At 44.0% G+C, this 27698-nt stretch overlaps 1 protein-coding gene across 3 annotated transcripts; it reads right to left on the reverse strand.

Moving 5' to 3' along the window:
* Positions 1-131: 131 nt before the first annotated feature.
* On the reverse strand, positions 132-27698 carry LOC121578275 (RING1 and YY1-binding protein). 3 transcript variants are annotated; one of them, XM_041892523.2, is made up of 6 exons: positions 27547-27698; positions 26531-26656; positions 3650-3947; positions 3105-3604; positions 2911-2994; positions 132-1480 (listed from the first exon to the last, which is right to left on the reverse strand). In XM_041892523.2, the coding sequence occupies exons 1-6, from the start codon at positions 27570-27572 to the stop codon at positions 1231-1233; spliced, it is 1284 nt and encodes a 427-aa protein (XP_041748457.1). In that variant the 5' UTR covers positions 27573-27698; the 3' UTR covers positions 132-1230. The 3 variants fall into 3 exon arrangements, with proteins under 3 accessions (XP_041748457.1, XP_041748456.1, XP_041748454.1); XM_041892522.2 differs by having other exon boundaries at positions 3105-3590; positions 3636-3947; XM_041892520.2 differs by having other exon boundaries at positions 3105-3947.

Below are 27698 nucleotides of genomic sequence, written 5' to 3' on the forward strand. Positions count from 1 at the left end.
GGGGGGTGAATAGTTATGCACACAAGTTATTTTTATTTTCTTATTTCTTGTTTGTTTCACAAGAAAACATATTTAGCATCTTCAAAGTGGTAGGCATCAATCAAATGATACAAACCCCCAAATATTCCATTTAAATTCCAGGTTGTAAGGCAACAAAATAGGAAAAATGCCAAGGGGGGGTGAATACTTTCGCAAGCCACTGTACCTTTCCTTCAGTCATTACAGAAATAAACCTGTCTCAAAGCAGAAGGTACCACACCTTCCCTCAACTGGCTAACCAATACTGAATCGACGGAATGCAAAAACATCAACAACTTTAGTGTTTTTCACAATAGCCTACACTATACAGTTAAGGACAGGAGACACTGACTGTATAAGATATAAGCTATATATCAGACTAAATCATAGACAAAGAAAGCTAGAAGCAAAGGTTTGGGTGTGTGTTGAGTTGACATTGTACGACCTTCAAATCAAACCAAGCAAGTTAACTTTTTATGCTGCACATTGACCTCTACATATCAACCTGAAAGACCACATGGAGGTCCAAACTAAAATCAGAGTGAGAGTGTAAGAGCGTGAGAGAACATTTCTGGGTTATTAGCACTTTGTTGGATCGTGTGAATGACAGTCCCACGTCGGAAACTGTTTCACAGTGTATCGATGTAGCACCAGTGTGTAGTGGTCTCAAAAGTCTTGTCCCATCCTACCAGTTCAACCATCAAAACAAGTGTCAAAGGGAGAGATAGGTACAACTACACAGCAAAGCTTCAACAAAAGAAAAGTCTCTCAAAGTATACGGGTGCAACAACTAATAAATAAGGGTCATAATGTTTCAGTTGTTAAAATGATGGTGGTTATTGTGCACAGCAGATCATTTCTTTACACAAAAACAAAATGTCGGCCACACGTCCACGTACAAATATCAAACAATACATACAAGTGTCAGGATGCCACCAGGGGGGGCGCTATTCCCGTCAGCCCCACTCTCCCGCCTGGGCCATGCTCAACGTGTACCCATGATTGGACGTTTCTCCATCAGACGCACGCCTTGGGCTGCTCCAATCAGACGGCTCCAATCAGACGGCTCCAATCAGCTAGCTCTCTCAGCATCCAGGGACGGTGATGGAATGAAGGCGGAGGCAGGGGGAGAGGCAGTGGTAGGAAGGTGAAATATCTCCCCCTAAGGGATCCGATCCACAGAGTCCTCTTGGAGCACCTGGACTGTAGGGCTCAGAAGGACTCGTCATGCCCCACAGAGAGCTCTCCTTTGGGGGTGGAGGCGCGAGACGAGCTCTTGTCCATGCTCTCGGAGCCGGAGCTCTGGTGCCGCTGCTCGGAGCCGGAGCTGGACGTCACAGTGGACGAGGATGTGGACGAGGAGCGGGTCTTCTCCTTAAAGTCCGTTATGATGACTGTCACGTTCCCCACCGTTATGGCTAGCTGCTGGGCGGTGCTCCGGTCAATGTTCTTCAGTTTGGGCCTGGTCAGCAGGGGGGAAAACACAGGGTTAGGATTACATTGATAAAACTGCCTTACTAAGCTACAACCACAGTGAGGTGGGCAGCACAGTGTGGGTGGTTAGACCCAACTGCTCATTTCACTGTATACTACAAGACCAACCAGGAGTAAGAGGGAGAAAGTGAGAGTGGGTGTAGAACATGAAATACCATTTATGAATCACTTGAGGTTTCCTACAGATTTGGCCTTTAAAAGGATACTTTGTGATTTTGGCAATTAAGTCCTTTATCTACTTCCCCAGAGTCAGATTAATTAGTGGATACCATTTGTATGTCTCCGAGTGCAGTTTGAAGAAAGTTGCTAACTAGCATTAGCGCAATTGCTTACTAGCATTAGCACAATGCCTGGAAGTCTATGGTAACAACTAGCATGCTCCCATAGACTTCCAGTCATTGCACTAATGCTAGTTAGCATTGGCTAGCAAAACTACCTCTAACTTCCTTCATACTGGATGCAGAGACATAAAAATGGTAACCATAAATTAATCTGACTCTGAGTATCCCTTTAAAGTAGCAATCAGCAGTTGAAACAATAATAGTGTTCTCCTCACCCCCGTTTCGGTAAAAAGCGGAGGGATGGGCTGGATAAATGTAACCACTCTAAAATTAATATACAGAGCTACGGATCCATAATATCAAAAATTATCATTTTAACCATGTTTTGAGACTATATAGTGTATGTTTACATTTACTTTGTTTACAAACATTGGCGTAAAACAAGCTTATATTTTGGGTTCTGATAGGGTTTGACAGTTGAACTAAGCTCCTGAGACATTTATAAGTTATATTCTTCAAGAATCCATGGGTACATAAAAATTAATTTATTAGTCCAAAAATGGATGTAGCAACCGCTGATTGCCCATTTTAGAATATCTTGTATGAGTTCCAATTTAAATCCCATGACAGATTCTCACAATGTCAAATCAATGCAGTTTTAAGAAAATAGAGTTAAGAAAATATTTACTAAATAAATACAAATAAAATTACAAAATAAAATAACAATAACGATGCTATATACAGGGGGTACCGGTACTGAGTCAATGTGCGGGGGTACAGGTTAGTCGAGGTAATTTGTACATGTAGGTAGGGGTAAAGTGACTATACATAGACAATAAACAGTGAGTAGCAGCAGTGTAAAAACAAAGGGGGGGGGGGTCAATGTAAATAGTCCAGGTGGCCATTTTATTAATTGTTCAGCAGTCTTATGGCTTGGGGATAGAAGCTGTTAAGGAGCCTTTTGGACCTAGACTTGGCGCTCCGGTACTGCTTGCCGTGCGGTAGCAGAGAGAACAGTCTATGACTTGGGTGACTGGAGTCTTTGACAATTTTTGTCAACTGTAAGATACTGTCAGTACTAGTAGTGGAAGACATGCGTAAGAGGAGAATTACCCACCTAGAGATGTGAGAGTTGTTGGTCTTGGTTGTTGACTCCCCAGACTGTATGCTGGGTGGACTCTGATGAATGTCTGTCTTGGGTCTGCACAGGAAAACACAGAGGAGTATATTAGTAAAGTTCATGTCTGGAGAGGAAAGATGCTTGCACAAACACTGAACAGACATCTTATTCCTTTATAAATACACACTGACCTGATCTTTTTGATGCTTGGTTTCTTAGCAATGGGCCTGGCTGGGCTGATCTCTTTGATGCTGGGTTTCTTGGCAATGGGCCTGGCTGGGCTGATCTCTTTGATGCTGGGTTTCTTGGCAATGGGCCTGGCTGGGCTGATCTCTTTGATGCTGGGTTTCTTGGCGATGGGCCTGGCTGGGCTGATCTCTTTGATACTGGGTTTCTTAGCGATGGGACTGGCTGGGCTGATCTCTTTAATACTGGGTTTCTTGGCGATGGGCCTGGCTGGGCTGATGTCTTTGATGCTGGGTTTCTTAGCGATGGGCCTGGCTGGGCTGATCTCTTTGATGCTGGGTTTCTTGGCGATGGGCCTGGCTGGGCTGATGTCTTTGATGCTGGGTTTCTTAGTGATGGGCCTGGCTGGGCTGATGTCTTTGTTGCTGGGTTTCTTAGCGATGGGCCTGGCTGGGCTGATGTCTTTGATGCTGGGTTTCTTAGCGATGGGCCTGGCTGGGCTGATGTCTTTGATGCTGGGTTTCTTAGCGATGGGCCTGGCTGGGCTGATCTCTTTCCCTATTTCTTTCTCCTCCTCTTTCTCTGGCTTCTCTGCTTGGTCCTTGTCTGGCTTCTCCTTCCCCCTCTGGTCTTTATCCAGGGGAGGTTCTACTTCTCCTTCTTCTCCTTCTGGCCTCACTCTCTCCGGAAGCTCTCCCTCAGGGTGCTCCCCCTCCCCGTCCAAGAGCTCCCCGTCCGGGCCGTGCTCCATCTCAGGCCTCTCCTTCCTCTCCTTCTTGGGCGGGGGAGGCATCGCGTACTGCTGAGCCACCTGCTGGGCCACCAGCTGGGAGTTGATCCTGGGTTTCCTATAGAGGCCAGGGCACAAACAGAGATTTGCAGGCAGCAGCGACTCCAGGCTCAGCTTACTCAGGACATGATGACCATGAGCAGCCCCTGCCTGACCACATAGCAACACACACTCTCTGTATCATCTTATAAGGAGTTTGCTGGATTGAGCCACAGTGCCTCTGTGGAGTGAAAGGGTTAATGTACACACACGGCTGGCTGGCTGGGTGTAAGTGACAGCTCTTGGTCGGGCTGGTCTGTTTGAAGAGTAATCTCACTAGCTCAGTGCTGTAATAAAATGAATGTGGGAATCACAAGGTGGGACATTTGCAGCCCGTCATTTACGTCCTCTAATCTGATTACTGCAGCGTTGGCCCCATTTGTCAGACTGGGATACACAGGGACGTGCAGCCCCTCACTTACTAGCTGGCTAGCCTACCAGAGCAGAATGAAGTCACTCTCTGTGGCTCGCTCTGTCGTCACTCACACACAGAAACACCTAGCCTTTTCTCTTTGAGCCAAACCATTCTCATTCAGCAGGCAAATGCGTTGTGAGTGAGAGATGGAGACAAATGAGTGCCTCGTATATGAATAAAAGTATCTAGGATAAAAGGCTCAGTGGGAGCTCATCACTCTTCATCCTGAGAGGTTAGGACAGGTACCTCATGAAAAACAAATGTACGTTTCCTCTCTTAAAAACACTTGAGTCAACTGAATGAGAACCCGGGGATTATCGTGTGAATAACTCCCGACTAAGGGCTGTTCTTAGGAAACAGCCCTTTGGAGGGTAATATTCACAATAATTCCTGGGTTATTGCTTTTATAAAACGGTTACCCCATTTTTTTTATTTCTAAGATTACATGTTTTCAATAAAACATTTATTTTCATTAGTCAATTAATTTTCTTTCATCCTTCCACCTGACGAAGTTGCTAGCCAAATGAGCTGGTCGTCCATTCCAAACATTCTAAGCAATAAAGGTTGCCAGGCAGGCTACAGTAGCTACCAACTAAAGCTAGCACACAATCACACCAAGCAGCTGAAATGACCGCAAATTGCATTCTCATTTGTTTCTATTGCCATTTCTTTGGATATATCCATTATAATGATCCTGATAAATGAATTCACCTGGCTCAGAAGTTGTCAGTCTCTTCACGTTCATTCTCTCTATGGCAGCTGGAGATTGCAAAAAAAACTGCAACATTGTTGCACAGGTCAGCGAGGAAGGCAGCAAGGTTTAGACTAAGCCCAACTGTTGCTTACCAAATGCTAACCGAGTAACATGGGGAAATAATGGCTAGACACTTTTTTCCTGGGGAGATTAAGTTTATGAATTACCAGGCATGGCTGTGGGACAGTGGAACTGTTAACAGGCATTACCCTGGGGATTGCTATCAACCAATCAGCATCCAGGATCCAAACAAACTGTATTATAACAGATTTTAAGTCCCTACGATTATATACAGTACCAGTCAAAAGTTTGGACACACCTACTCATTCTAGGTTTTTTTTCTTTATTATTACTATTTTCTACATTGTAGAATGATAGTGAAGACATCAAAACTATGAAATAACACATATGGAGTCATGAAGTAACCAAAAAAAGTGTTAAACAAATTAAAATATATTTGAGATTTGAGATTCTTCAAATAGCCACCCTTTGCCTTGATGACAGCTTTGCACACTCTTGGCATTCTCTCAACTAGCTTCATGAGGTAGTCACCTGGAATGCATTTCAATTAACAGGTGTGCCTTGTTAAAAGTTAGTTTTAATGCGTTTGAGCAAATCAGTTGTGTTGTGACAAGGTAGGGTTGGTATACAGAAGATAGCCTTATTTGGTAAAAGATCAAGTCCATATTATGGCAAGAACAGTTCAAATAAGCAAAGAGAAACGACAGTCCATCGTTACTTTAAGACATGAAAGTCAGTCAATCCGGAAAATGTCAAGAACTTTTAAATTTTCTTCAAGTGCAGTCGCAAAAACCATCAAGTGCTATGATGAAACTGGCTCTCATGAGGACCGCCACAGGAAAGGAAGACCCAGAGTCACCTCTGCTGCAGAGGATAAGTTCATTAGAGTTACCAGCCTCAGAAATCGGTAATTAAAGGAACCACTACTAAAGGACACCAATAATAAGAAGAGACTTGCTTGGGCCCAGAAACAAGAGCAATGGACATTAGACCGGTGGAAATATGTCCTTTGGTCTGATGAGTCCAAATTTGAGATTTTTGGTTCCAACCGCCGTGTCTTTGTGAGACGCGTTCTGGTTGAACGGATGATCTCCGCATGTGTAGTTCCCAGAAGGTGTTATGGTGTGGGGGTGATTTGCTGGTGACACTGTCAGTGATTTATTTAGAATTCAAGGCACACTTAACCAGCATGGCTACCACAGCATTCTGCAGCGATACGCCATCCCATCTGGTTTGGGCTTAGTGGGACTATCATTTGTTTTTCAACAGGACAATGACCCAAAACACACCTCCAGGCTGTGTAAGGGCTATTTGACCAAGAAGGAGAGTGATAAGTGCTGCATCAGATGACCTGGCCTACACAATCACCCGACCTCAACCCAATTGAGATGGTTTGGGATGAGTTGGACCACAGAGTGATGGAAAAGCAGCCAACAAGTGCTCAGCATATGTGGGAACTCCTTCAAGACTGTTGGAAAAGCATTCCAGGTAAAGCTGGTTGAGAGAATGCCAAAAGTGTGCAAAGCTGTCATCAAGGCAAAGGGTGGCTATTTGAAGAATCTCAAATATAAAATATATTTTGATTTGTTTAACACTGTTTTGTTTACTATATGATTCCATTTGTATTATTTCCTAGTTTTGATGTCTTCACTATTATTCTACAATTTAGAAAATAGTAAAAATAAAGAAAGACCCTGGAATGAGTAGGTGTGTCCAAACTTGACTGGTACTATATATACACACACACACACACTACCGTTCAAAAGTTTGGGGTCACTTAGAAATGTCCTTGTTTTCAATGTTTTGTCCATTAAAATAACATCAAATTGATCAGAAATACAGTGTAGACATTGGCGTACAGACTCAGATTACAGGCTCAAAATGGCCAGAAACAAATAACTTTCTTCTGAAACTTGTCAGTGTATTCTTGTTCTGAGAAATGAAGGCTATTCCATGCGAGAAATTGCCAAAAAAACTGAAGATCTCGTACAACGCTGTGTACCACTCCCTTCACAGAACAGCGCAAACTGGCTCTAACCAGAATAGAAAGAGGAGTGGAAGGCCCCGGTGCACAACTGAGCAAGAGGACAAATACATTAGTGTCTAGTTTGAGAAACAGACGCCTCACAGGTCCTCAACTGGCAGCTTCATTAAATAGTACCCGCAAAACACCAGTCTCAATGTCAACAGTGAAGAGGCGACTCCGGGATGCTGACCTAGGCAGAGTTGCAAAGAAAAAGTCCAGTTTGTGTTCTTTTGCCTATCTTCATCTTTTCTTTTTATTGGCCAGTCTGAGATATGGCTTTTTCTTTGCAACTCTGCCTAGGTCAGCACCCCGGAGTCACCTCTTCACTGTTGACAAGTTTCTGACCATTGTGAGCCTGTAATCTTACCCACAATTGCGGATGCTCCAGATACTCAACTAGTCTCAAGAAGGCCAGTTTTATTGCTTCTTTAATCAGCACAACAGTTTTCAGCTGTGCTAACATAAATTGCAAAAGGGCTTTCTAATGATCAATTAGCCTTTTTAAATGATAAACTTGGATTAGCAAACACAACGTGCCATTGGAACACAGGACTGATGGTTGCTGATAATGGGCCTCTGTACGCCTATGTAGATATTCCATTAAAAATATGCAATTTCCAGCTCCAATAGCCATTTACAACATTAACAATGTCTATACTGTATTTCTAGTCAATTTGATGTTATTTTAATAGACAACATTTTTTATTTTCTTTCAAACAAGGACATGCTCAAGTGTCATATACACCCACAGTGTCACCACACAGTGCCACCACACATACACACACAGTTCTCTACTGGAGGTCTGAGATGTGAGTGCTGCGTGTCCCGCATGCCTCCCTGAGCCAGCACACGCTCCAACAGCATAATGGACAACAGCTGGCAGATGTAGGTGGGGAAGAGCAGGGTCTCAGGGGCAGAGAGAGAGAAGACCAGAGAGTGCCATAGACACAGGGTTAGCCAATATTTGGCTCTCACCAGCACAGATAATCATATCACTGGACTGGGTCAGCTCAGTGAGAAATACCAAAGTATACCACACATTTACACACACTCAACCATGCCTAAGTGGTGCATGGTTTGCCAGCTACTCAGGAGACACTTCTGCAGGCACAATCCACCTATGGCATCGCCTCCACATCTCATCTACTGAATTGCCAGGAGGTCCTCTTTATTGTCTAGCTCAGAGTGTGTCATGTTTAAAGAAACTCTCTGGAAGTTTGAGGGCAGATGGGGACTTCCATGCTTTCTGATCCTCCTGTCTGAGCCTCAGACTGAACTGATAAACAAGCTCTGTCTGGCTCATAGAAAATGTAGCCTACCTGTTGACTAGAATACCGATGAGGTGTTGACTGGTTCTCTCAGAGTCTGTTATGGTTAAGTGGGTCAGAACATGAGCAGAAACTTGATGACAATACTGAGTGGGGCTGTTCTGATGATACAGCTGGCGCTGCCCAAAACATATTTTTGACAACATGGCCCTCAGGCTTGAGTTATGGTTAATTTCAGATGCGGTTGTCTGATTACAATGTGTACATTGATAATGATGCATGGCTGATGAGTTCTGTCTGTGGAGAGGAGAGTGGTTTTAACAAGGCTGCTGGAGTGGTTTACTTTAGAGAGAAACAGCACATCCTAGATATCAACCCTTTAACTTTCTCTCTCTCTCTCGGTCTCCCACCTCCCCACTCATCTCCACCATTACTTACGCCCCCACCCCTCCCTCTCACCCACCTTTCTCTCCACCGCCATCTTTCCTGTGCTCCTGCCATATCCCCACCACCTGTCTGTCTCTCTATCCCCGTTCTGCAGCAGATAGAGAACCCACCGTCTCTCCTTCGGGGTACCAGTCGATCAGAAGACAATCAATCGCTCCATAATAGGGCATCATGTCGTAGCGCTCGCGCTCCAATCAATAGGCAGGCTGTGGTGAATGCTGATGAGGAGGACCTTGTAGTGACTCCACCCAGCACAGCTGGCATGGCTCTGGAGCTAGCCTACTCACTCACTCCAGCAGAATCAATGCCAGTCACACTCCAGAGGAGAGGGGAGGGATCGACATGCTCACATTCAGCAGTATCTGGATGATGAGACACTCAAAGAAACCTAAGTTACTTGACAAGGTTTCACAACTTCATATCAATGTCAATTCTCAATACCCTTGAGGAGCCTCACTTGTACTCTTACACTGGCACCCAAAGTCACTTTGCAACAAGCACTCAAACGCACCAAAACTATTAGTCTCCAATGGCAGGGAATATTGTTGCCAATCCTTCACAGGATTTGGCAGGACGCACGCAGCCCAAACACTCGTAAACAGGTTCTCAGTGCAGCCCGCGTCCGATGGGAACAGAAATAATTTCCTGTGGCAGGTTAAGCTGTCAGCAGAGCGCTGGAGGTAGAAAGTGAGCGTGATTGATTGATTAGCTCACCGCCTCCTTGGCCCATCGCCCCAGAGATTTGTGTCAGACGCAGCGGCAGCAGAGCTCAGCCCAGAGAGAGGGAGGCAACAGGAACAGCCCCAGTAGTTAAGCTGTGATTCAGTGCCAGCTGTAACTCAGCCATGGAATTGTTGCTGGCATGATCATGATCGGAGCGCTGCTCCCCGTTGGCGCTTACTCTACAGTGTATTATTAATTTAGCAGCTACGTCACTGCTGCTCTGAACAACACCACTCTGTGACCCATTAACACGGCTTGCTTGCTGGATCCACACCACCGGGCTGGCCACACTCACCTTGCTGGTAGGCAGGAAACCAGAGCCACTGCGTCTGTACCAAGCCACTTCTCACTGAAAAACACCAGATAATCCTAGACCGATTAACTTCCTCCTTTTCACACCTCCATAGATAATGATTGACAATTTCTCTGCTGACCTCCCCTTAAATTCCCCTTGATATGGGGTGTGGATTCTAACTCCCCAGGAGGCTATGAAATGACTGTCATCAGCACTAAACACTCTAAACCCAGTTAGACTGAGACCTATGGTTATACTGCCAGCCACACCCACTATATTGACCCAATCATAAGAGGTACTTCCAAGGAACTAGTCATGCATGTCAATATTAGCCTCCTACCTGAAGAGCATAGCGAGTGGAGACAGAGAGATGCAAAAAACATACTGTTGAACTTGAAACCAAGCAGTGTTGTGACAGAATTTAGATATTGAGCACTTCTGTAGAGAGAGAAGAGACGGAGAGAGAGGCGACCACAGGAAAGCCCTCATTAACACGGCTCTTTATTTTGAGTGCTAAGTGGAGGACAGGCAATTACTCCCAGCCAGCCACAGACCCAGAGCATGCAGCAGTGGCAGCTCTAAGAGAGATGAGAGAGATGGGCCTAGACAAAAGGTCCCCTCTACCAGGGACAGCCAACTGTAGTCAGACAGTAAGACATCATCATCTGAATCTAAAATACTTATTTTGTTGTCCATATGGCAAGTCAAGCTGTGTAACAGCATTTCTTCTCAGTCAATAGAGCCGAGAGAGCCCCATCTGTGAGGTGAATCTTCTTCGTATTTAAGTCCCATCTTCTTCCTCTGTTTAGGCCTAATCAAGACTGTATTTTCTACTAAATCACAGACATAGTGTGCACAGTCTTCAGATTCAAAATCGTGTGATCCATTGGGCTTCAATTTGATCAGAACAGTTCCCCACACCATGTTAACGGAGCATCAAAATCTTGTTACGCGCCAACGTTTTCATGCTGCTGCAGTCATCAGTGTCAAAAATGTGTAGCATGCCTTGATCATTACGCATAACCCAACCCCCTCAGTACAGAGAGGGACTGATGGAGCAGAGGCAAAACTGGCTGCTCTGGAATATGTTAAACAAGCTGTGGCACCCAGCTCCCATAAACCAGTCTGCTAACTGTTTAGTGGTGTAGAGCCTGTTTGCTCCAGCCGGTCGCGAATACAGTACAGTACTGAACAGTGTAGGAGCCTGTAGAGAGCACCTGGAGTTAGGGCTGCACAATTCATCGTATTCAGATCGAAATTGCGATATTGACATGTTCAATATCCATATCGCAAGAGGCTGCAATTTTCTCCTTCTTTGACACTGTTAATACAAGAAAAACTAGACTGCTGTACCTCCTCCAATGAGAGGCAATAGACCCTGTTCATTCACCCTCTACATGCACAGAGGATACTGGCCAATCACAAGCGGGCTCTCCCACTCTCTGCATGACATGCATATGCTGGTCAATCACATGCGTCTGTGTTGGTGAGGAGAGAAGGGGCTTTACCAAAGACAGTACAGTATGAGGTTCAGAAACTCTGTGGCTTTACCTCAAAGTGTGTATCTGAAACATGAGTGCTACTAGTGCTAATGAGAATTTCGATTTGGTGCCAAAGAAGGGCGCATCTTCAGTGGTATGGGAGTATTTTGGCTACCAAATGCAAGTGTTGTGCAAAAAGTGCCTCAGAGTTGTGGTGAAAACAAGAGGCAACACGACAAATTTATTCAATCATTTGAAGAATAACAGTCCCCTACTTTGTGGCAATTGCGTGGTAAATAAAAAGCACCTGACAGCAGCAAAGCCCTTAAGCCACAATCAGCCACCTACGTTAAACAGGCATTGATTGTCGATGCATTTTCATGTGTAACGCCCTACGAAAAACATCCCGCAGACACATAAAAATCACAGAGGCTATAACTTATCACATAGCCAAAGACATGGTTCCTATTTACACCGTCAGCAAAGATAGCTTCAAGAAGATGATAAACAAGCTGGACAGGACATACAAAATTCCATCTCAGCATCCCAAGTCGCCATCCCAACACTGTACAACAGAATTAAGGGTGAAGTTGAAACATGTCACGTCAAATGACTGGACCAGACACAGTTTTTGGACACAGGCTGCACCTTACAATCGGTAGGCTACGTGTTACATGATTGAGCCTACTTATACATAATTACACAATCATAAGTTTCCTATTCCATCTGTAGCCTATGGCTGCCTGAATACATAATTAACTTAGGTTATTTAAAAACTCAAAATGGTGAAATAAGAAATAGGAAGTCAAAATGTTATTCATTAATTAATTCATAAGTGCTGGGCCTATAGTGCAATATTTTGATGATCATGTTAAACATGTATTTTTGTTAAGATGTAGGTGTAATAATCCTATCTATTATCATATGTAGCATATAACAATGTTAAAAAAGATCCGTTTCATTTGGTTTTGTATTCAGTTAGCACAGTATGTATTCATTCATATGATCTAATTTTTAGAAGTGATTTTCTCTACCCTGACACTTGGTTTAACCATGTCTGATGGAAATACAAAGTTTTCACCCAAGCATTTGAAAACCACAATATCTAGCACCCCCCACCCCCAAAAGAAAATCACTATTAGATATTTTGTCCGAATCGTGCAGCCCTACCTGTAGTGGAGAACAGCTCCAGTCTGCAGCACTGTCTGCATGACTCACTGCTGGCTAGAGCCAAGGGCATTATTAAAACATTGAATTAAACAATCATCCATCTCCTCCAGACACAGAATCCTGCACCCCCAAGGGGGATGCCCCTGCATGCCTCCCCATGCCCCAGGTACTCAGTGAGCACAGTGGGCCCCTGCAGAGCCCTCCTCCTTCTCGCCCTCTGTCATGTTCACAGAGGAAAAGAGCACGACAACAAGGCAGCTGAGCATGACATTTAGTTCCCACGGTGATGTGCAGTGACAACTATTCGGGACAGTTGACAAAAGAGAAAAAAAATCGATGGAAATCTTTTTCAAAAAACAAATGGGGCAAGAAATAAGTCCCTCATCATTTTTTAATAAAAATAACTACCACCCTTTAACCCAGACCAGTGTGGGGCTTCTGATTGTGTGTATGTGTGTGGCCTCCCACTGCGAGATATTCCCTCTGTCTGACCTTCAGGCTACAAATTGCTTCCCCTCAGGGTGATTGACAGCCGTCGTTGTGACAGCACTAAGCATGTATGAGCTCCCTCCATCAGAGGCTCCATGACACATTCCTCTGTGTATCACTTGCGCTCTCTCCGCCCTCGCTTTCCCTACTGAATCACGCTCTCTCACCCTTCTCTCTTTCCCTGCTGAATCATTATCTCTTCTCTTTACCTCTAGTCAAGTGTATCATCCACTTTGTCTCCAGTCCCCATTCTCAATTTGTATCTATTGCTTCCCTGCTATACCTTTTCTGTGCTGTCAGTCAGTCACTCACTGTTTTTCACTCTTCCTTCCCTTGTTATTTCTCATTTCTTACCTCAAGCTCCTCTCTCTCCCTGCAGTATATCTCCTCTGTGTCTGCCTGCCTCTCCCTGCTATGTGAGGGGTGTCTGCCAGTGTCTGTTGGACCCAGTCACCCTGATGCGGTCATGCGCTGGCATGCTCTCTCTTATGTAAACAGGTACTGTTTCAAATTAGCTCAACAAGTCATCAAGCAACACTGCTCAGGGGGACACAGCGGTTCACAGCAGGCGTTTCATGTTGTACAGTGCATTCAGAAAGTATTCAGATCCACATTTTGTTACATTACAGCCTTAATCTAAAATGTATTTTTAGAAAAGAGGTTTTTAGAATTGTATGCACATTTATACAAAATAAAAAAATCACATTTACATAAGTATTCAGACCCTTTACTCAGTACTTCGTTGAAGCACCTTCGGCAGCAATTACAGCCTCGAGTCTTCTTGGGTATGACGGTACAAGCTTGGCTCACCTGTATTTGGGGAGTTTCTCCCATTCTTCTCTGCAGATCCTCTGAAGCTCTGTCAGATTGGATGGGGAGCGTCGCTGCACAGCTATTTTCAGGTCTCTCCAGAAATGTTAGATCGGGTTCAAGTCCGGGCTCTGGCTGGGCCACTCAAGGACATTCAGAGACTTGTCCCGAAGCCACTCCTGCGTTGTCTTGGCTGTGTGCTTAGGGTCATTGTCCTGTTGGAAGGTGAACCTTCGCCCCAGCCTGAGGTCATGAACACTCTGGAGCAGGTTTTCATCAAGGATCTCTCTGTACTTTGCTCCGTTCATCTTTCCCTCGATCCTGACTAGTCTCCCAGTCCCTGCTGCGGAAAAACATCCCCACAGCATGATGCTGCCACCATCATGCTTCACCGTAGGGATGGTGCCAGGTTTCCTCCAGATGTGACGCTTGGCATTCAGGCCAAAGAGTTCAATCTTGGTTTCATCAGACCAGAGAATCTTGTTTCTCATGGTCTGAGAGTCCATTAGGTGCCTTTTGGCAAACTCCAAGCAGGCTGTCATGTGCCTTTTACTGAGTGGCTTCCGTCTGGCCACTCTACCATAAAGGCCTGATTGGTGGAGTGCTGCAGAGATGGTTGTCCTTCTGGAAGGTTCTCCCATCTCCACAGAGGAACTCTAGAGCTCTGTCAGAGTGACCATCGGGTTCTTGGTCACCTCCCTGACCAAGGCCCTTCTCCCCCGATTGCTCAGTTTGGCCGGGCGGCCAGCTCTAGGAAGAGTATTGGTGATTCCAAACTTCTTCCATTTAAGAATGATGGAGGCCACTGTGTTCATTCAATGCTGCAGAATTGTTTGGGTACCCTTCCCCAGATCGGTGCCTCGACACAATCCTGTATCGGTGCTCTATGGACAATTCCTTCGATCTCATGGCTTGGTTTTTGCTTTGACATGCAATGTCAACTGTGGGACCTAATATAGACAGGTGTGTGCCTTTCCAAATCATGTCCAATCAATTGAATTTACCACAGGTGGACTCCAATCAAGTTGTAGAAACATCTCAAGGATGATCAATGGAAACAGGATGCACCTGAGCTCAATTTTTGTTTTTATTTTTTAATACATTTGCAAAAATGTCTAAAAACCTGTTTTTTTGCTTTGTCGTTATGGGGTATTGTGTGTAGATTGAGATTGTATTTTTTTTATTTCATCCATTTTAGAATAATAATGGTCTGAATACTTTCCGAATGCACTGTACACTATACAAAGGGACCAAAACAGAAACATAGCCTATATACAAATCAGAGAAACCTTAAAGTTTCTGCTCACAATACCAAAAATGTGCTCAGTGCCCCCAAAAATTAGAGGGAACATTGGTGACATTACAAATTTGCTTTCATGGAAATACCACTGATCCAGTCTCCAAATGACGAAGAATTCTATACACAGAAGACTATCATGTCACATATAATAATCTTACCTGAATAAAAAGACAATCCAATAAATTCTTCCAGATGACACTACCGCTGAGCTGTTTCTTTCCCTGTCTCGTGTTGTGACTGACACGGATGGAGTTGTGATCCAGAGGAGGGATGACCGTGGTGGAAAGAGGCGTGTGTGAGGGCCAGCCCAGCGCTTTCCTTCCCTCCCTGGGTAATAATGTGCGCCATTCTGTCATCCCCCAGGAGACTCTTGGCTGAGTGAACACATCCCCCCGCTGCAGTCCATCACGACCAGCAGGCCTCACCCCCCTTCCTCCCACCCATTCACAGCATGGCCGGGCCCAGCCACTCCAGCCCACACTCACTCTCATATCCCCTCTCTGCTCTCTGATACTCCTTGTCCCTCTGTACCTTCTGCTCTCAGTTCTTCTCCAGGCTACTTTGCCTCCCCACTCAGTCACTCTAGACGTCTCTCTCAGTCTTGTTCTCGCACTCGCTCTCTCTCTCTCTCTCCACCCTCCTCTGAGGACAAGTTCAATTCAACAGCTCGTTCTCTCAACGTTTCTCCATTTGTCAGATTGCCAAATGAGCCATTGTATTTAAAAATCACTCACATTCTCTCAAATCTCATGAAGTTATTAAGAACTTTTAAATCTACCAATTAACACATTAAGATTAGGGCCTACCTGCTCATGCTTAAGGATTAATGCAATTGCTGATAATGCTTGATAAGCATAAGCCTTTGCAGATACAAATGGAGTGTGCCAGCACGTCCTTCTTAAGTAATTCCATTAGCCTTGACAATTTGTGTTAATGTGACAGTGGTAAAATCCACGGATTATAATGACTCTATTCAATCATTTTAACAGACGCGCATACACACACACACACACGCGCTGTAGGCTATTATTGCTTTCAGTGTGACCCGATCAAAACAGTCACAAAGAGGATATAAATATTGAAGTAGGCCTAAGTCTTATAATTCAATTACCATTGAATTCCCTCTCTATTGTGAGGCTACGCTAAAATATTGAGCAATACATGCCTCCCATTCCCTCCACTTAAGTGAAGCCTATTCTTGCAGAGCAGAACATTTGTGAATGTGCAAGTTCAGTCTGAGTGCTACTGCAAACCTCAGTTTAACACCATCCCACTAAACTGACAAACACTCAAACATCTGGACATCAAAATGTCGTTGTGAAGCGTCAACAGGCTGCAGTCTGTGCATACCCAACAGTAGCAGAGTTAACGCAATTCTAATCATTTGATTTGGAATACGAGAATCACCAGCGTGACGCACAGCAGTGAGCCAAAAATCCTACCTCTGCATAAACATGTCTGGAACAAAGTGGCAAGCAACAATCAACAGGGAAAGTCACATCCCCAAAACCACAGACTGAGGCATCACGTCACAACAGCCAAAGAACATTGGCCCCTGATCCCGACCATTAATCAAGTTAAAAAGGCCCCGCTGGGTTCTCCCTGGGACCTGGAGTACTCGAGGTACAGCATACCAACACACAGCACAGCCATCAGGAAAACTGATCCAGCAGCAAGGTGTCACATTCTAGGAGCAGAGTGATTGGTTTCAGGTGCTGTGCTGGCTACATTTGAATATGATAGCAGCATATGCCTGACAGCATTGATCAGCTAACGCAAACCTTTCAAAAAATTACTCAAGATGTGCCTCCTCTCGTATAAGAATGCTTGAAAAACGTATTCCAACTATTAACGGCAGAACTCAGGAGGTCAGGTCACAAACACACAGTGCCTTCTTGTTGGAGAACCAAAGTGAGTGCGGTGGCAGTGCACAGCTAGATTTGGCCTACTTGGGCATTAAGTGGGATTGGGTGAGAGTTGGGCCTCCCCATGCATGTTGATATTGCAAGCATTTTCCTGATCTTGCTTCTGTAGCACACATACAGCCACATGTTAGCACTAGAGGTCTTCACGGATCCACCTGTACCTGAATACCCGAGGCCAGATCCAGGACCCTGATATGATTGTCACGTGTCTCGGGTAGGTGTAATTTTAACTGACTTGTCCGGAAGGACCCATACAGATATGAATGCGCCTTCTGCAGTAGAGAGAGAGAATTTGTATAATTTATGCTGATGCTCTTTGCTTTTCACTAGAGTGGCGCGTGTAGCTTGTTGTTGTTGGCCAATCGTAAGTCATCAAAGTGATATTAGGCGTGATTCATCACTCAAGAGAACGCATTTCCACTACTCCAGATTCCAATGGCGGCGAGCTATACACCACTCCAGCCGACGCGTGGCATTGCGCATGGTGATCTTAGGCTTATGTGCAGGCTGCTCGGCCATGGAAACCCATTTCATGAAGCTCCCGACGAACAATTATTGTGCTGACGTTGCTTCCAAAGGGAGTTTGGAACTCGGTAGTGAGTGTTGCAACAAAGGACAGACAATCTTTATGCGCTACGCGCTTCTGCACTTGGCGGTCCCGTTCTGTGAGCATGTGTGGTCTACCACTTCGCGGCTGAGGCATTGTTGCTCCTAGACGTTTCCACTTCACAATAACAGCACTTACAGTTGACCGGTGCAGCTCTAGCAGGGCAGAAATTTGACAAACTGACTTGTTGGAAAGGTGGCATCCTATGAAGGTGCCACGTTGAAAGTCACTGAGTAAGACAATTCTACTGCCAATGTTTGTCTATGGGGATTGCATGGCTGTGTGCTCGATTGTATACACCTGTCAGCAACGGGTCTGGCTGAAATAGCCGAATCCACTAATTTGAAGGGGTGTCCACCTACTTTTGTATATATAGTGTATCTAATCAATGGAGGAAGATGGAATTCAAATGATGAATTAAAAGTTAAAGGAGAAGGATAGGCTACAACAACCATGGGCCAACAGGTAGGCTGCTACTTTATATTCTGAATGGAGTTGTTGTTGTTGTTTGTAACTGTGTAGGATGAGAAAGCGTGGCAGATGTGATGTTGCCTACCCTCGTCAGAAAGTCCAGGATCCAGTTGCAGAGGGAGGGTTTTCAGTCCCAGGGTCCTGAGCGTAGTGATGAGCTTGGAGGGAACTATGGTGTTGAACACTGAGCTGTAGTCAATGAACAGCATTCTCACATAGGTGTTCCTCTTGTCCAGGCGGGAGAGGGCGGTGTGCAGTGCAATAGAGATTGCGTCATCCGAGTATCTGTTGGGGCAGTATGCGAATTGGAGTGGGTCCAGGGTGTCTGGGATGATGGTGTTGATCTGAGCCATGACCAGCCTTTCAAAGCATTTCATGGCTGCAGATCTGAGTGATATGGGGCTATAGTCATCTAGACAGGTTATCTTGGCATTCTTGGGCACAGGGACTATGGTGGTCTGCTTGAAACATGTAGGTATTACAGACTGGGTCAGGGAGAGGTTGAAAATGTCAGAGAAGACACTTGCCAGCTGGTCAGCGCATTCTCTGAGTACGCTTCCTGGTAATCCGTCTGTCCCCGCGGTCTTGTGAATGTTAACCTTTTTAAAGGTCTTACTCACATCGGCTACGGAGAGCGAGATCACACAGTCATCCGAAAACAGCTGGTGCTCTCACGCATGGTTCAGTGTTGCTTTCCTCGAAGCGAGCATAAAAGGCATTTAGCTCATCTGGTAGGCTCACGTCACTGGGCAGCTTGCGGCTGGGTTTCCCTTTGTAATCCGTGATAGTTTGCAAGCCCTGCAACATCTGCTCGGAGGTCGTAGCGTGATTTCTTATAAGCGTCTGGATTAGTGTCCTGCTCCTTGAAAGCGGCAGCTCTAGCCTTTAGCTCAGCGCGGCTGTTGCCTGTAATTCATGGCTTCTGGTTGGGATATGTACGTAAAGTCACTGTGGGGATGACATAGTCGATGCACTTACTAATGAAGCCGGTGACTGATGTGGTAAACTCCTCAATGTTATCGGATGAATCCCGGAACATATTCCTTATATATCTGTGCTAGCGAAACAGTCCTGTAGCTTAGCATTCACTTCATCGGACCACTTCTGTATTGAGCGAGTCACTGGTACTTCCTGTTTGAGTTTTTGCTTGTAAGCAGAAATCAGGAGGACAGAGTTATGGTCAGATTTGCCAAAGGGAGGGCGAGGGAGAGCCTTGCATGCTGGTCCCGTGTAGCTCAGTTGGTAGAACATGGTGCTTGCAACGCAAGGGTTGTGGGTTCAATTCCCACAGGAGACCAGTATGAAAAAAGTATGAAAATGTATGCACTCACTACTGTAAGTCGCTCTGGATAAGAGCGTCTCCTAAATGACGTAAATGTAAAAATTGTCAAACGGATCAGTTTCCCTGCATTAAAATCACCGGCCATGAGATGTGCCGCATCTGGATGTGCATTTTCTTGTTTGCTTATGGCCCTACACAGCTCGTTGAGTGCGGCCTTAGTGCCAGCGTTGGTTTCTGGTGGTTAAAAGACAGCTACGAAAAATATAGATGAAAACGCTCTCGGTAAATAGTATGTACTGCAGCTTATCATGAGGTATTCTAACTCAGGCGATCAAAAACTTGAGACTTCCTTAAAGGGTAGGAAGCATGTAACAACACAGTGTGGTCAAAGACTTAGTAACATCGCTGTAGTCACGATCTGGTTACCTTTAAGTACAAAAATAGTTGTTACGTTTTAAATATTTCTTAACTTATTTCTGGATATCTTCTAAACTAAACTACCCACAATGCACTATTTCTCAACGTCATATGGAGGATCTCCTCTGTGCTACTGAGCAGCTAGCATAAGCTGGCTAACGTTAGTCACTAGCCATGATAGCATGTCATTACATTCCAAACCAAGTGTTGGCAGTGGTGAGCTACAATCCACCAATCGCAGTAAGTGTGATGTAAACAAGAAGTTGATGGGGCACAGATTTTGTGGCTGTGTTATCTAGTGGGAACCCGTTAGCATGGCAGGCCATTATGCCTTCTTCCCGTGGGCTTAAAACGAAACAGAAAATCTAATTTTGTAGCACCTCGTCTGTTCTCCTTTTTGTTTTGTCAACTTTTCGTCATGTTCTCTGTGAACTATGCTATGGGAGTTTTGTAACCTTTTCCACCTTGGCTTAGTGCTAGCGCGATAGATTCCAGATATCCGTCAGCTATCCATTTGGGATTTCCTTGACTCTCCATTGGCCGGTGAAGCACCCGCCTCCCCCTGGCTTTGGTAGCTAACTCGGCCTGCACGCTTTTAAAAGTTTTACCATCGGATGAGCCCCAGCCATCAATCTGCAAGTCTCTGCTCCCTCTTTGCTTTGATCTGTGGTTGTTTTAGTTGTGTGTTGTGTTAGTTGGGTTCTAGCTGTTCTCAAGTAGTTGGGCTCTAGCTTGCTGACCATAACCGTGGTGGTTGGCTAGGCTTGCTAGGCTAATAGCTAGTTGGCTAAATAGCTGGCTGGCTAGCTTGCTGGCTAAGATAACAACATATAACTAACATTCTTTGATAACTGGTTAGATGGCGTTATGTATTGAGCCCGACCAATTTATCGGTTGACCAATATTACTCTTTTACGGATGTATTTCTATCTGTGTGTAATCCACCAAAAAGGACCGATATAAGATACGGTGAAAACGCTAAATAAAAAGCTGTTCTTCATAGAATACTTTTTTTGCATTTAATTTTTTGTCCTAAAGACGGTGCACTTTACACAGCTATAAGCCTATCTTGCCTTGGTGCGCAAGACTGGACACTATCACCCAATGCTACTACAACAGTCGGAGAGGAGAGTAAACTACTGTGAACTAACTGTGACTACTTCTACGGTGAGTGCTGAGTAGATTGAAGGCACTGTAGCTTCTGAAAGTATTTATGCCCCTCGACTTCTTCCACATTTCGTGTTACAGCCTGAATTCAAAATGGCTTAAATTGATGTTTTTCCTCGCACCCATCTACACACAATACCCCATAATGACAAAGTGAAAACATGTTAAGACATTTTTGCACATTTATTTAAAATGAAATACAGAAATATCTCATTTACATAAGTATTCACACCCTAGTCAATACTTTGTAGAAGCACCTTTGACGGCGATTACAGCTTTGAGTCGTCTTAGGTATGTCTATCAGCTTTGCATATTCATGCTCTTTCTTCAAATTTAAGAAATCAGCTTTCTCAGTATCTCTGTAGGGCTGTTTTAAGCACAATCCATACAGCAAAAGTGTATTTGTTTCATTCCAGCTATAATAATTAAAATAAAATCGGCAGATATCGGTTAAAGCTGCAATATGTAACTTTTTGGGCGACCTGACCAAATTCACATAGACATGTGAGTTATAGATCTGTCATTCTCATTGAAGCAAGTCTAAGAAGCAGTAGAACTGTTGGATGTGCATTATTTCTATGCTTTCCGTTCTTAAGTTTTGTTTTTGCGTCTGTTACTTTTGGTTTGGTACACCAGCTTCAAACAGCTGAAAATATAATATTTTTGGTTATGGAAAATATACTTTATATACTTTAGATGGTACAATGATTGTCTACCCTATACTTGCTTGTTTTGTCACATAAACTGAAATTAGGGGAACTATTAGAATTTTAGCAACCAGGAAACGGCGGAGTGATTTCTGCATAGTGCATCTTTAATATTTCGGAATCGGATCCAAAAATAGTTATGCATTTCCAAAACTTTGGTTTACTTTAATGTAGCTGTAAACTAGGTGTTGATAGCAACTGGCTGACTCACGTAGTGCTAACATAACATTAGCAGGCTGGTAGTGGCTAGTTGGCTTGTAACAATAAATTCATAAAGTAACTGCTTGTAAGTTGGCTGAAAATTACATTGAAACCAGTAGTCATGACTGCGAACGATTTGGTTTAATTTGAAGTTATTTCTGTTGGAGTTTACATTATAAACTAACATTCTTAGTTTACATTATAAACTAACATTCTTAGTTTACATTATAAACTAACATGCTTGCCGGGTCCGCCATATAACATCACCTCACGGACATGACTTCGGTATTCTGATCGGTTTTATGTAATAACTAAAAAAATTAATAGAAACGTGAGGTGTAACTTTGCATTTTAAGGCGTATACTAATGCAAATACATATGCTACGTTTATGCTACCTACCCTTTAACATTAGAAATCATGCACCAGCTGTTGTTAACAAAGAGACACACCCCTCCCCTCTTAGTCTTACCCGAGGCTGCCGAGCGGTCTTGACGATGCATGGAAAAACCAGCTAGATGTATATTAGCCATGACTCCGATAAACATAGAATTTTACATTCTTCAGGTCCAATTGATAGGATAGTATCGAACAGAGCTCGTCCAGTTTGTTCTCTAGCGACTGTACGTTCGCCAATAGAACGGAGGGTAGAGTAGTCTCGTCAAAGTAGTCTTGTCTGGATGCCGGCTTGTCTGCCTCTCTTGCGCTGTTGCTTCCTCTTTCGAGTCCCCGAGATTAGGGCCTGGTCCGGAGTAGGGTTGGGTGGTATCCAGATTTGCATATCATTATACCATCCTTCTCTCACCCAGGGATATACAGAATTACCAGTTTAGTACACAACTGAGTACCAAAAAATGCAAAAAAAACAATTGGGTGTCTAATACCAGAATGCTAACAAAATTAGCACAAGTACTAGCGAATTTCCATGGAGGCTGCTAGCTAAACATGTTAACGAGCACAAACGAAAATAAATAAATTACAAAGACAGGCAATCCAGCTCACAAAGTTTATATATATATAAGTAGGAGCTACCGAATGTCATTTTTGGTGAGTTTGGACATTTACAAGCGAATGCGAACAAGAGACATTGTGCAAATGAACAAAGTTTTGATGAATGCAGTACTGGCTCTCCAGCAGCATGTCTACACCAAAGATTTTTATAACTAAACCCATCTGTGTCAACACGCTGTGTCTGTGTGGAGTCTGCTCTGCTCGGAGAAGAGGGGGGAGGAGCAGGTGGGCCGAGAACGGAGAGGAGAAAAAACTCAAGGAAATCAACATAGCAATGGCAGCTGTACACATAACTCATCCAAAGGGCTTTGACTTCTCAAACATAGCAGAAAGCTAACACAATATGATGCCCCATCACCTTATTAATTCAGCCACTTACTTAGATTAGGCCTAGCTCGCAGTCGGCGTTCCAATTCATTCCAAAGGTGTTCGATGGGGTTGAGGTCAGGGCTCTGTGCAGGCCAGTCAAGTTCTTCCACACCGATCTCAACAAACGATTTCTGTATGGACCTCGCTTTGTGCACGGGGGCATTATCATGCTGAAACAGGAAAGGGCCTTCCCCAAACTGTTGCCACAATGTTGGAAGCACAGAATCGTCTAGAATGTAATTGTATGCTGTAGCATTAAGATTTACCTTTACTGGAACTAAGGGGCCTAGTCCGAACGATGAAAAACAGCCCCAGATCATTATTCCTCCTCCACCAAACTTTACAGTTGGCACTATGCATTGGGGCAGGTTGCGTTCTCCTGGCATCTGCCAAACCCAGATTAGTCTATCAGACTGCCAGATGGTGAAGTGTGATTCATCACTCCAGAGAACGCGTTTCCACTGCTCCAGAGTCCAATGGTGGCGAGCTTTACACCACTCCAGCCGACACTTGGCATTGCGCATGGTGATCTTACGCTTGTGTGCGGCTGCTTGGCCATGGAAACCCATTTCATCAAGCTCCCGACGAACAGTTATTGTGCTGACATTGATTCCAGAGGCAGTTTGGAACTCGGTATTGAGTGTTGCAACCGAGGAAAGACGGTCCTGTTCTGTGAGCTTGTGTGGCCTACCACTTTGCAGCTGAGCCGTTGTTGCCCCTAAACATTTTCAGCACCGTGGCAGCTCTAGCAGGGCAGACATTTGACTAACTGAGTTGTTGGAAAGGTGGCATCCTATGACGGTGCCACGTTGAAAGTCACTGAGCTCTTCAGTAAGGCCATTCTACTGCCAATGTTTGTCTATGGAGATTGCATGGCTGTGTGCTCGATTTTATACATCTGTCAGCAACAGGTGTGCCTGAAATAGCCAAATCTACTAATTTGAAGGGGTGTCCACATACTTTGGTATATATAGTGTACGTCATCTTCACACAAAGGCCCATTCAGGCAGAAGAACAAGATAAAAGGAGTAAAGACAAACAACCACCAACACACACACTCCTAAAGTGTGAATAATTTCGCTGAGAGCATACTGCATCAAACAGAGAGAAAATATGCCTAATTAGTACTCATTACAATAAGAGCCAGGCTTACAACAAGCAAACAACTGCATCAAAGGTTAACAACTCAGATCAAATGGGAATGTGAGAACCCACTTCAGTGATGTCATGCGATTCCATTGACCAAATAGAAGCAATTGGGCTGCTGCCAAAAGCTCCATGGTAAGGGGCTTGGACATGCTTGTCATCACTTCCCACCATTAACATAAAGCATGCTAACCCCCATTGTGACGTACCAGTATCTGCTAACTTACCCTGGCCGGACCAAATCAGAACCAATCATAGACGTAGATGTTTCACAAGTTTGGACAGCACAGTAGAGAACAGTACAGTAAAGTAAAGAAACGTAGAGTACAGTATAATGTACTGTATTCTACATTGGCCATCTACTTTGCGCTACTCTACTGTGCTGTCCTGTGATGTCCAACCTTGTGAAACATGGATGTCCATGATTGGTTCCGATTTGGTCTGGTCCGGACAAACCAAATGTGGTCTTTGGGACACAAGAGGTTGGTAGCACCTTAATTGGGGAGAACGGGCTCATGGTAATGACTGGAGCGGAATCAGTGGAATGGTATCAAATACATGAAACACATGGTTTCCAGGTGTTTGATGCCATTCCATTTGCTCTGTTCCGGCCATTATTATGTGCCGTTCTCCACTCAGCAGCCTCCTGTGCTTTGGGAGCGGAGCTCATTACAACAATAACCAGTGTGTAGAATAATACCCAAATCTGCAAAAGAAGGATATTACATATTTGTACTTTTGTGTACCTATTCAGGACACATCACCATGAAGAGAATGATATTCATAATTATGCATTTCTGTATAGTACAGATCAGGGACGGTCATTTTGTTACCGGATGTAAATCCACTGCATTTACTGCAGTTTAATAACCAAAATCATTTTTTTCCAAACTCAAGGTGTCATGTCGTAGCTGACAACCCATTATTTCTAAAGGCATCTTTGAATTCGGAGCAGAATTCACATAAAAATCTGAGTGAGATTTTACCGTAATTGTGTTACCAAACTTTGCATCTGCAAAGGTCTTCCAGTAAATGTGTTATGACATTTTCTGTGTAAATTGTTCAAAGTAGACCTTGTGCATAGAGTTGTATGGTTTGTTAAACTTTGAAATCAATGTTTTTTGTTTGGCATACATTTTAAAACGAAAAATCTGAATCAAAGCATAATTCCATTCATGTGGAATTGCCCAGTACACAACACACTTTTCGATTAGCAGTAAACCGGTCAGTGTTTTCCCAGTGGCAGACCAAAGGCGTCAGCAGAACACTCATTCTAAAACCACAGCTGGAAAGGTTAGGGCATGGAGTGACTCTTCTGCAGGCTCACAAATGACTCATCTCTAGATTTCATCAGGCAGCTGATGATAAGTGCCTGTAAACTCACACTGCCACAGACAACTTATCAGCAGTACCCAGAACTCAGGCTGGAGTGGTAAACATGAAATTTAAAGGGAATCATGTAAAAAAATCTGAATGCATATCGTGATGATGTCATCTTAGTTTCCCATTACAGACGCACTTCTGAGTGACAACCCAGAAATAGGTTTCTAAGGGGGGGTCATTTCTCCCAGCTCTGCTGAGGAGTATTTTTGCTCTGCTCATACAGGAGTAATAAAGGCCTAGTGCACTAATTTGGTGGGGGAGGGGGAATATTTCAATTTATATATATATATTTTTTTTTCTTTTTTCAGGGGGTGCTGCGGCACTCTCAGAACCCCTAGCTACTACTGATGTTTAATCCTACAGGTAGCCTAGGTGATATATTGTAACAGATGTTTCAAGCAACATATGTCTTATTTCAATCTGGTGATACTAATGTCAAATTCAGAACTGCTCTATTCTAGCAGCTCCATACAGCTATTATGAAGTAAGGTCCTTCATTTCCACCCCATCCCCCTCTCTCGCTACCGAGGCAACCGACAGCACACCTAGACGACTCCATTCACTCACTAGCCATACAATAATTAAATGCATGGCCACACAATGCAACGTCAATCAATAAGTCAAAATATGACTACTTAAATTGGTAGACAGTTAACGTTGATTTCAATAAATTGCGACCCTTTCCTGCAAGAGTAAAAAAAATACCCGTTCAGACATACCTTGTGGATGTGCCCTTCCTCACATCGCATATGCTGCATTTAAAAGCCTCTGCACTGTTCTTGAAGGTGCAGACGCTACAGTCCCAATATCCGTCGTCAGCACTTGGTTTAGCTTGTCTTTTTGGCCTTAGAAATATAAAAATTTAAAGTCAAGTTAGTTTATTACATAATGATTTGGTTATGACTGTTGACTGTGGTAATGACATTAAAATCAGCACTTGGTTTAGCTCGTCTTTTTGGCCTTAGCAATATAAGAATGTAAAGTCAAGTTAGTTTATTACATATAATTAATTTGGTTATGACTGTTGTTGTTGATAATGACATGCAGTACCAACTAAATTAAAATCAGCTAACTTAAACTAATACAGAAAATAATTGGTTGGCTGTCAGGTTATCCATTCGAATCCCGAATAACCTACGCAGCGCGAGTTTCTCGACTAGATCGCTCACTAGCTAAAATCAAGGTCCTTGCTATCCGGGATCCTTGGGACGTCCCTTTCCCATTGAAGTTGACGTTAAAATTGTTATGGTAAGGGTTATGTTATGGTTGGGGTAGGAGTTAAGGTAGGGATGTCCCAAGGATGCAAAATTGCACTAACCCTAGAATCAAGCGACCTAGCTATAATTTCGGTTAGCTAGCTAGCTACAACATTCGATTGTATCGCGGCATAGCCTAATGTCTGTTCGGGGGCTAAGCATGTTAGCTAGGAAAACGAATGTCAAATAATGTCCATTCGACATTGATCTTCGAACGACTTCTGTTGACATTGAATAGAATTTTCTAGAATGCCAGGCATATCCACTGAAAAATTCCCTTTGTCTGAGAGTGACTGGTAGAGAGTAGGGAGCGAGAAGCCGCCATAGTGCCTGTGCACTATTCTAGCTCTGGCATACACACTGAAAAAGGGAGAAACACTCCTTGAGAAATCATCCGAATATCAACCGCAAACGCCACGGAATTCTCGCAAAACAAGTCTAAATCGACACAAAACGGACTGGGGTACACGGTTAAATACCTGGTAGGGCTTTTCTTGTCGCCCATGGTGAAGAACTGTCTTCCAAAAGAAGAAAAGGTCTTCAGTAATTATCAGTAATTGTTGTAGTTTGTGCGCGGAGGATCCAGATAGAACCGCTGCTAAAGCTGGCAGTTAAGCTCGCATTCAGCGGC

This window comes from Coregonus clupeaformis, chromosome 12 (genome assembly GCF_020615455.1).
Source record: "Coregonus clupeaformis isolate EN_2021a chromosome 12, ASM2061545v1, whole genome shotgun sequence".
Lineage (NCBI taxonomy): Eukaryota > Metazoa > Chordata > Actinopteri > Salmoniformes > Salmonidae > Coregonus > Coregonus clupeaformis.